Source organism: Podarcis raffonei, chromosome 2 (assembly GCF_027172205.1).
Source record: "Podarcis raffonei isolate rPodRaf1 chromosome 2, rPodRaf1.pri, whole genome shotgun sequence".
NCBI classification, from domain to species: domain Eukaryota; kingdom Metazoa; phylum Chordata; class Lepidosauria; order Squamata; family Lacertidae; genus Podarcis; species Podarcis raffonei.
In genome coordinates, this window is record NC_070603.1 from 112,206,062 (window position 1) to 112,216,860 (window position 10,799).

Below are 10,799 nucleotides of genomic sequence, written 5' to 3' on the forward strand. Positions count from 1 at the left end.
TTGGGGATGGAAAGTGAAAGGTGGGATAGAAGGAAAAAATAAGGAGGGGTGAAGAGAGAGAGAGGGGAGAGAAAAAAGGAAGAGAAAAATAAAAGGGGAGAGTTGAGGGGGAGAGTATCAATAGCAATAGCAGTGATATGGAGAAAATTTTTGTTTTAAAAGAGAGTGGTGGTCGTAGCAGGGGGGGCGAAGGATTCCCCCCTCAAGAAGAAGCTGACAATTAGAATAGAAAGGGCTCTAAAAAGGGGGGGGGAATTGTGTGTGTGTGTGTGTTGTTGTTGTTGTTTAAAAAAACTATTTCCCCCTAATTATTATTATTATCTTTTGTTTGTAAATAATAATAATAATAATTAAAATGGTACTGGTAGAAAATAAAAATGAGAATTAAAGGTTTAAAAAAATGTGTTTTTGTGTGTATATATATATATAAAGTTATTTTATTTTAAAAAATGAGTAAGGTACGAAGAGGATAGGTAAAAGAGAGTGGAAAGTCTGGGGCGAAGTGGCAGTCCCAGGAAATGACCTGTGTTGTTTCAGGGCTCTTTTCTGGGTACTGCCATTTTAATTCTTAAGAGGGGAGTTTGAGGTGAAAATAAAATGAGATTTAAGTTGGGGTGTGTGTGTGGAAAAGGGTGTCTTTAAATAGTGTAGAAAAGGTAGAAACAACAATAAAAATTCAAGTAAAGGGTGGCTGCAGCAGCAGTGGCCCCTCTTTTAAAAAGAAGAATGATAAAAGTAGGTATATGGGGGGGGGGGATAAAAAAGATTTTTAAATTTTTTTTTAAAAAAAAGGGAGAGAGAGGGGGAGGAGGAAGGGGTTAACAAAAAGGGGGTTAAAAAAAAGAAAAAGAAAGGGGAAAAAAGGGTAGTTTCTTCCTTTCTGTGATCTCCTTTGTCATGCAGCTTTTCGCTGTTTTCCTTTCCGCTGGAGCTCCGGTGGGGCTCAGCCACGTGTTTTTTCGGAGCCTCTTTTTCCTTCCTGGTGCTCACCTACCTCTCCTCTTTTTTCCCGTCGGCAGAGATGGGGGCAGCAGCGGTAAAGTTGGGGCTCCTTTTTCTGTCTTTCTTTTTCTTCCTCTCTCCCCCTTTCTTTCTCCCTCTTTGCTTTAGCTCCACTGTTCTCCTGGTTTTGGAGCTCCTCTGGGCTGTTGGGGGGGGGTCGGGTGCCTTTCCGGCTCAATCTCAGTCCTGGGGGGGTGTTTTGGCTCCTTTGATAGACTCCCGGGCACCCCCGATTCCTCTCTGCTGGCGGTGCTGGCGGCAGCAGTCTTGGGAGCCCGGGAATCGGCCAGACAGCCTTTTACTCTGGCTGGCTTCAGGAGCTCTTTTCTGCTGTTGCAGCCGCCATGCTGCCTCGCCGGAAGTCTCTCAGTCCAGCCAATTTTAAGGGAATAACGTTTAACCCAGTTTATGTTCCCCTTGTGACCTTCCATGCAGGTGTAAGACAGGCTTCTTCATCAGCCAGCGGTCCATTGGCCAAGATCCAGTCCATTGGCAGCATCTACAGAGCAGTCCTTTCTCCCCCTGTCCATGCTGGTAAATGGAGGCTGAGACTTCAGTCACAAGGCCACTACTCTGTGCACGTCCAAGGTGAGGAAAGGCTAAACCGAGGTGCTGGAATAAGTGAGGCCACAATGCTGAGCTCCATTTTCCCTCTGAATGATCTTGCACACACCTGGAGGCGCTAGGGAGTGCCAGTTGCATCGGATCTATTATTGGCCTAAAACAGTGGATATCTTTTTCGGATCTTTGAGCAAACGATTGCTCCGACATGATGAAACTCTGTTCTCTAGAGCAAATGATTTCTAGTGAGGTCTGGAGGGTGGCAACGCGAGAACAGGGCCTTCTCTGCAGTGGCTCCCCATCTGTGGAATGCTCTCTCCAGGGAAGTTTCTTTCATTATTGTTCTTACTGAAATTCTATATCTATCTCTCTACCTCTGTCTGTCTGCCTGCCTGTCTATCTATCTATCTATCTATCTATCTATCTTTTGACCAAACTGCGGGAGGCAGTGGAGAACAGAGGTGCCTGGCGTTCTCTGGTCCATGGGGTCACGAAGAGTCGGACACGACTAAACGACAACAACAACAACAAATCTATCTATCTATCTATCTATCATCTATCATCTATCTATCTATCTATCTATCATCTATCTATCTATCATCTATCTATCTATCTATCATCTATCTATTTCTGTTTTACAGTTTAGAGCATTAATTTAAACAACCTTAAAATATCAGTGACTTCCCTTCTTCTCTTTCCATGGTTCATTTTGCATACAGTGGTACCTCGGGTTACATACGCTTCAGGTTACACACTCTGCTAACCCAGAAATAGTGCTTCAGGTTAAGAACTTTGCTTCAGGATAAGAACAGAAATCGTGCTCTGGCGCCGCGGCAGCAGCAGGAGGCCCATTAGCTAAAGTGGTGCTTCAGGTTAAGAACAGTTTCAGGTTAAGAACGGACCTCCGGAACGAATTAAGTACTTAACCCGGGGTACCACTGTATCATAAATCCCTGCATATTTTCCATAAACTAAACCATTCACTATTCCATTATTGCATCCATCAAAACTTGTTGACGCTGTTGAATTTACCTTAACGCTGCCAACGTTTTCAAGTGTATACAATTTCCCCCCATATATTGAATAAACATTTCCCAATCTTCTCTAAACATATGTTCTTCTTGTTCTCTTATTCTATACATTAGGTCTGCAAGCTGCACATATTTCATCAGTTTAAGATGCTATTCTTCTTTATTGGGACTTTGCTCGTTTTCCATTTTTGGGCTAACAAAACACATAAATAACCTTTTTTTTTTACACGTGAGAATTTCCGTGATACCCTTGTACTTGTTGACAGGTCAGAGTACCTTTGACTTCCTGTATTACTTTGCGGTTCCAAAGGATGGACGCCACCCTGGGCTTTTTATGATGGATAGTTCCCCTGTACAAGGTATGTATGGGATCTTTCTCCTTCAGTGGCTCATTGGTGTGTGTTCTTGCACAGCTGTGTGGCAGCAGCAAGGGGGGTGCACTGGGGAGTGACAGTGATTTTTTTAAAAATTAAAAAGTCCCTGTCATTACCCAGTCTTAAAATACCATAAGAAGTAGACTGGGAATTAGACGCTGCGGGGCAACAAGTGGTCTTCTTCATGGGGCAAATTTCCCCGTGGGTCTACTTCCACCCAGCTTAAAGAAACTTCAATAAAATCTGCACAAAAAGTGTGCTTTGTGCCACTGAGAGTGTCAAATATTCAGAAAAAACAAGTTCACCAATGTGTTGGAAAGAATGAACCATTAAGGGATCATTTTAAACGTATGTGGTGGGCTTGTGGGAAAAGTGACCCAATTAATAAATCAATTTTTTCATGATACTCCTTTAATTGGAAAGGAAGTTTAAAAAAACAAAAAAACCATTACTGAGTTTATTCATGGGAGAATAGCAAGGTATAGTATGGAAACCATTTGTGGGATGTGCATTGTTAGAAGACGGAGTTTTTATACCTCAAACTTAGACATTTAAAGGATTTCACCTGTCTTTTAAAAAATCTATTGGCAAAACACAAAACATTTGTCTTTTCATAATTTTTTGTTTAGTTTTCATCTGTGCTCTCCGTAGAATTTCATTTTAATATGTTCTGATTTTTCCTAATGTTGGTTTTTGGAAAATACTTCCCCCCCACCCCCAAACCTTTGTCTCTATTAACTGTCCGATACAGTGGTACCTCAGGTTACATATGCTTCAGGTTACAGACCCCGCTAACCCAGAAATAGTGCTTCAGGATGAGAACAGAAATCGTGCTCCGGCGGCGCGGCGGCAGCAGGAGGCCCCAATAGCTAAAGTGGTGCTTCAGGTTAAGAACAGTTTCAGGTTAAGAACGGACCTCCGGAACGAATTAAGTACTTAACCTGAGGTACCACTGTATTCTTTGGCAGTCAGATACAAAACAAACCCTCTGTTGGTTCCATTCCACACCTTGGCCTCACCTGTTTCCTCAGACATTATTGCTAGCTGCCAATTTCCAGCCTAATCACAGGCTTGGATACTTCCAGAGGCCATGTCTATAAGCAGACACTCTTAGAATCTTTGGGATTGGATGAACACAAAAAATACAAGAATAGCTCTGCTGGATTTGACCAGCGGCGGATCGAGGGAGGCATCCTGTTCTCACATTGTCCAGTCAAGATGCCTCCAAGGGGAAATCCAGTCAAAGGAGACCGTGGGGTTGTGGCACTCATCTTGCTTTCAAGCTGAGGGAGCCGGCGTTTGTCTGCAGACAGCTTTCCAGGTCATGTGGCCAGCATGACTAAACCACTTCTAGCACAACGGGACACCATGACAGAAACCAGAGCGCACGGAAATGCCGTTTACCTTCCGGCCGCAGTGGTACCTATTTATCTACTTGCACTGGTGTGCTTTTAAACTGCTAGGTTGACAGGAGCTGGGACTGAGCAACGGGAGCTCACTCTGTTGCGGGGATTCGAACTGCTGACCTTCTGATCAGCATGTCCAAGAGGCTGAGTGGTTTAGACCACAGCGCCACCCGCGGCCCTACTCTTCTGTCCTGTACTCTCCCAGCAACTGTCTGTTGGGATGCAGCCAAGCAATCAGGGGCAATTGGCAGGCCCCCAGCAGGTCCCAGCCCACCGGCCAGTGTGCTGGGCAATCTCTAGTCCTTAGATCAGCATGAAACTGCAACCCTAGCTTCAGAAACCTTCAGAAGCGCGGCCCGCACACTCAGCAGAGTAAATAACACTGCACAACAGAAGTGGCAGGGAGAGGCTGTGTTGAGCATATTTACAAGCAGTTTATTCAGCATACATCAGGACAAAAGGAAAAACATGTCTTCTCCCCTTCATGTCAAAAGCAAGCAGCTAAAGCAAAAGCTATACACAAACGGAAGTTCCCAGCAAGCTGTGCTGGAGTGTAAACAGGCATGTGACACACAACACTCATGCCTGTACCTAAGGTGGAACGGAATATCCTAACACTGGCATGGTCCAATGAGCTTTTGCCTGTCATTTCAACAGGCCTGCCCACTTACCTGGTCGTTATGGCGACTGGTTTGAAGCGATCCCCTGAGGCGGGCTCGGTTCAGCTGAAAGCTGTGAACCTGGAGGGGACGGGAGGCAGCCTCGAGGAGCTGAAACTGGAAGGAGGAGCCAACCGGACGGACCTGCTGGTGGCCAAGCTGCCTCCCACCCTGATGACCGACAGCAGCTTCTCTGTAGTGCTGCGTGCTCTGGATGGAGACGGCCAGAAGGTGGAGAGGGCTGCCCCTCAAGCGACCACTGTTGAGGCATCCCTGCTGGAGGTAAGCGAAGAAGAGAGCCATGAGTCTTGACTTGGGGAAGCTGCAGTGGCGGAGGAAGGGGGGCTGCCCCAGGTGTCATCACTGAGGGAATAGACATAGCGCTGTGTGGGGCTTGCATCTGCCCTCCACCTCTCCCTCAGCTGCCCTACAGCTGAGGGGGGAGGCGGCAGAGAGGCTCCACGCAGCTTGACCCGCCCCCGGCTACAGGATGCGTGCACCGCACCAGGCACGCAAGTGGCTGGCCACGCCACTGGGAAGCAGTACTTTGCAAGTCAGTTCTCCAGGGGCCATCAGCTGCACCATCAGGCAGCTCTTAGTCAAGCACCACACTCACCCTTGCCCTCCTTCTATATCTATTAATCCCCGTTGAGGGGATTCGAACTGTCAATCTTGTGATCAGCAAGCCCAAGGGGGGGGGCTCAGTGGTTTAGACCACAGCGCCACCCACATCCTGTTGCTCTGTCCCAGCTCCTGCCAACCTAGCAGTTTGAAAGCACACCAGTGCAAGTAGATAAATAGGTACTGCATTTTTTGCTCCATAGGGCGCACCAGACCATAGGGCGCACCTAGTTATTAGGGGGGGGAATCTTATTCCCCCCCCCAGCCCCAAAGAGCATCGTATAGGCTGCACAACCTCTCCCTTCCGGAGGGGTTGCGCGCAGCTATGGCACAAGCCAAGGCAGCCAGCGGGATGTATCCTGTTAAGTTGTGGGCGAACATATCAGACGACACAGCGATTCTTCCAAAGCGGCTCTTTATTTGTAAGCTGGAACAGAACTGCACTGAGGAGCTCAGTCAGCCTGCTTATATAGAGCTCCCCTAGAATGCAACAGTAACCATTTTCTGTAACTAGCCAATCACTTAACGTCACTTTCGATCCTTCATTTGCATAACTATCTACAGTATCCTCCTGCTGGCCCAGGGTGAGAACTTCAGTACATAACAGATCCTGCTCGCTGTTTTGGCTTCCTCTTTAGCCCCACGCAACCTCTCCCTGCCGGGAGAGGCTGCGCAGGGCTAAATAAGCCATAGCCGCGTGTAGCCTCTCCCTGAAGCCTGCACTACTCCCTTGCAAGCAGTCCAGTTTGATTGAACTACCTGCGGTTTAAATAAACATAGAATCATAGAATTGTAAGAGTTGGGAGGGACTAGTCATCCAGTCCAACTCCCTGCAAAGCAGAAACTGCCATTGTATACCGAGAAACAGGGAATTGTGTTCAAATGTGGGGTGTGTGTGTAAATATGTGCAATTTTTCTGGCAAAGGGTGTTTAAGGAGATAACAGAAATCTCTGGGTTAAAGCTGACCACAAGCCCAGAGGTAGCATTATTTTCAATTTTCGATGGGGTGGAAGCTTCGCAGGCTATAAAGGACTTGCTCACAAGTTTATTGACAGCTGCACACATTATTGTAGCTAGGAAGTAGAAGGGGCAAGCGGAATATAAAATGGAAGAATGGTATAAAGAGGTGTGGGATGTCGCTATTAATGATAAATTAATGTGCCATTAAGGTAAGATGGGGGAATATGCAGGAGAAATGATTTTGAGGATAATTTGTACTGTTAAAATGGAAAGGGGTCAAACCATCGCAAGAGGTGTTGAAATTTTGGGAGGTTGGATAGTTACAATGGAATGGTCTCGGTAGTGGGGTGCACACATTTATTCTTATTTATTTATGATTATTACTTTGTCACAAAAGAAGAAAAAAGAAACTCCATTGGCCCAGTCCTGTGGGAGATTCAGCAGGTGCCTTCTGTGCCAGTTGTTAAATGCCTGCTGGGGAAAAAAATGCCATTCTGCAAGGCCTGTGCAGGCAATTAAGAAAACACTTTTCTGCCAAGGGTTAATTGAAACCCGCTCTTAGCTTTTTGCTGTTTTTGATTGTAAGGATTTATGGCTGTAAACTTCTTTTTTTAAAATGACATATTTAAAAATAAATAAATAAAGGGGCACACTGTCATGCTTTTTTGGTCTGTGCAAACCTACCTACAAATATGCACCTGAGCATTTGCGCATGCCTTCCTTTAGGGACCGAGCAACGGGAGCTCACCCCGTCACAGGGATTCAAACTGCCGACCTTTCGATTGGCAAGCCCTAGGCTCTGTGGTTTAGACCACAGCGCATCTCCTGCCCACCAAGCAGTTCGAAATCATGTCAAAGTACAAGTAGATAAATAGGTACCAATCTGGCGGGAAGGTAGACGACGTTTCCGTGCGCTGCTCTGGTTCGCCAGAAGCGGCTTAGTCATGCTGGCCACATGACCCGGAAGCTGTCTGCAGACAAATGCCGGCTCCCTTGGCCTATAGAGCGAGATGAGTGCCGCAACCCCAGAGTCGGTCCGCAACTGGACCTATCGGTCAGGGATACCTTTACCTTTACCTTTCCTTTAGGGAGCTCTCGTCCGGCTCCAGCCGCTGTGCTCTAACCTGCGCCCTGCTTTGTTCCAGCTGAGCACAGATGCTCCGGTGTTCCCAGGGAGACCGGTTGCCGTTGCCTGGAAGGTGACGAATCCCGGCTCACCCAAGCAGTATGATCTGAGGGTAAGCAGCGTTCCTGGGTTCCCGGTCAACATCTCCAGCTCCAGGTAATTTTGATGAATGAGCAACCATGGAAGACACCAGTTCCTAGCATTGTAACTCGGCGTTTTCTAGTCTTTTCCAAAGGCAGGGCTTGTGCGCATTCCACTATCGCACTGTGCAGAATGCAACTTCCTAAAAACTCAATTTCCGTTCCAAAATAAGAAATGTTTTGAGATCCTAAGGCTGCGAACGTTCTTGGAGATCTCAGGAGCCTGTGCACGTGAGAATGTTTGTGAAAGCTGGGTGATGAGGGTTTAGGCCTCTGTGCAGGTCTTTGTCCCCTACCTCCTCATGTTTAGAGGGGAAAGAAATTAGGGGTGTTGCCTCTCTGATTAGCGGTGGAGGCAGTTTTGTTGCTGGGCATACCACATTGTATTGATCTTACCTTACAAACTACCGTATTTTTCGCTCTATAGGATGCACCCGACCATAGGACGCACCTTGTTTTAGAGGGGGAGAACAAGAAAAAAAAATCTCCCCCTCTCTGCTCAGCGTCCCTTCAGCGAAGCGGCAGGAGAAACGGAGCCCCTTCCATTTCTCCTCCCGCTTGGCTGAAGGGGCGTTGCGCAGCTCTCCTTCTCTGCTGAAGCCAGGAGAGTCTTGCTCTCCTGGCTTCAGCAAAAGGAACCCGAAGCCTGCGGAGCGCAGCGCGAGTTCCCGCTGCACTCCGAAGGCTTCAGGCGGCTATCCCGAAAGCCTGGAGAGCGAGAGGGGTCGGTCTCCAGGCCTCAGCGATAGCAACGCGAAGCCTCTGGAGCGCAGAGGGAGCGTTCCCACTGCGCTTCGGAGGCTTTGCGTTGCTATCGCTGAAGCCAAGGAGCCTGCATTTGCTCCATAGGACGCACACACATTTCCCCTGAATTTTTGGAGGGGGAAAAGTGTGTCCTATAGAGCGAAAAATACGGTACCTTGTTTTATATGAAATACAGTCTATACATGTTTTAAACAGCTAGATAAAATACTGAAGCTGCTTCCACCCATCCATTTCTTAAATATTAACTTCCACTCCCCTTTTCTGCAGGCTACAATTGGACTTTAACCAAACAGCAACTGGACTCATTACCTTGAATGTACCTGATGCTGCTGATCCTGGCTCTGCGATCACCCTGACACTGCAGGCCAGGCTCCTTCACCCATCTGGGGATCCTAGCTTTGCCCATCTACAGCTGCTTGTGATGCCACTACCCCTGGTGAGTCTTGTGGGGGAAGAAAACTGGGGTGCCCGTGGGAGAATTCCTGGAGTTATTCTTTGTTTATATATTGGGATGGGGAACCTGTGGTGTGTGTGTCCCCCGATGCTGGACTCCAAATCCCATCAGCCCCGGTCAGCATGGCCAGTGGATGATGGGAGTTGTAGTCCGACAGGTTCCATACACATGGTTTGCTTCAAAACCATCAGAAGGACGCAGGCTTGTCAAACGGAGCAAGGAAGTACTCATGGGTCATAGCGTTACAAGTTTGGGGAGGACAGTCGCTTCCAAACCCATGATCCTGTGTATGCAATAGAATCTTTAAGAGACAACCAATCAGACCGCTCTCTTTGTCAAACATAGATGTTTTAAAAGAATAAGAATAAGAATAAACACAAAAAAGAAAACAAGCTAGCTCCATCTTCCATGTGGCAGCCTTTAAGATATTTGAAGATGGCTATCCAGTCTCCTCTTAGCTCGGCTAAACATACCCAGCTCCCTCAGCTGTTCCTCATCAGGCTTGGTTACCAGGCCCTATATCCAAACACCTCATTTCTGGATATGAAGAAGAAGAAGAAGAGTTTGGATTTGATATCCCGCTTTATCACTACCCAAAGGTCTCAAAGCGGCTAACAATCTCCTTTCCCTTCCTCCCCCACAACAAACACTCTGTGAGGTGAGTGGGGCTGAGAGACTTCAGAGAAGTGTGACTAGCCCAAGGTCACCCAGCAGCTGCATGTGGAGGAGCGGAGACACGAACCTGGTTCCCCAGATTATGAATCTACCACTCTTAACCACTACACCACACTGGCTCTCCAGTAACAATATGCTGTAACAAGAAGCTCCTCTTCGCCCGCAGGTGCAGAAACCAGTCTCCTCCCCAGTCTGCAACGTCACTTCTGTCGGCGGGTCCTGTGGCCCACCGCGGATCCCTTGCCACGACCAGCGTTGGACGGCCACCTTGCGGATCTGGGACGAAGCTGGCGTCCGCTCGGTACATGTGGAAGGGGGCACCGTGGTCGCTCACCATGCCGACGGGCTGGCAGAGTCCGTCACTTACACCTCAGACTGTTGCTCGCAGCAAGCCAGGCTGGTGGTCACCAACCTACTTGGGCAGAAGTATCGGTGCCAAGTGGCGTCGGCGCCCCCTGCTCTTACCTTGAAGCCAAGAGCGTCCTCTCCTGAGGTCCTCAGGAAGCCTGTGGCGGCAGCAGGGGCTGCTGCATCCTGGGGGTGGGTATTAATGGTGTCCATGGCAACCGGATGGATGATGTGTGTCACATAGGGGAAACTCCTGGCTGTAGGAAGGACCTCTCTGACTGTAGAGGCTGCCCTCTGTAGGGATATTGTGGCCTTTTTCCTTCCCAAGGAAGAGAATGAATGAGCTTGGAAGATGCCAAGCAGATGGGCAGGTCCTGAATTCTGGGTCTTCAAAGCACAAGCCAGGTCCTGACTACTGACGTGTGTGTTGCACTGTGATTGATAGGTGGTAAAACGCTCTGAGCCTCAGATTCCACCCTCTTTACCTGATCTGAGCTGCTCTTGAGCTTTGTGGCGGCGGAGTCTCTTTGAAGAGAACAATAGAAGGAGCTTCCGTATAACTGAGCCAGATATTTGGGTCATGTAGCCCAGATTGAGCGGTCTGGTAGGCGTGCCTGCTGGCTTCTCAGCCTTAACCACCTGAGATCCTTTTAATGGGCAGTGGCAGGGTTGAAAT

General features: G+C 48.0%; 1 protein-coding gene across 6 annotated transcripts in view; it reads left to right on the top strand.

Moving 5' to 3' along the window:
- The window catches only part of VWA7 (von Willebrand factor A domain containing 7), a 46,342-nt gene extending 35,860 nt beyond the window's left edge, over positions 1–10,482 (top strand). For 5 of the 6 annotated variants that reach the window (XM_053379091.1, XM_053379092.1, XM_053379090.1 and 2 more), the window contains 6 exons: positions 1,438–1,590; positions 2,861–2,953; positions 5,032–5,315; positions 7,761–7,897; positions 8,914–9,082; positions 9,942–10,482. In XM_053379091.1, the coding sequence (XP_053235066.1) occupies positions 1,438–1,590; positions 2,861–2,953; positions 5,032–5,315; positions 7,761–7,897; positions 8,914–9,082; positions 9,942–10,367 (1,262 nt within the window). In that variant the 3' untranslated portion in view covers positions 10,368–10,482. The remainder of the gene's footprint in view (positions 1–1,437; positions 1,591–2,860; positions 2,954–5,031; positions 5,316–7,760; positions 7,898–8,913; positions 9,083–9,941) is intronic. The other variant, XM_053379093.1, reaches the window with a different exon arrangement.
- Positions 10,483–10,799: the final 317 nt, after the last annotated feature.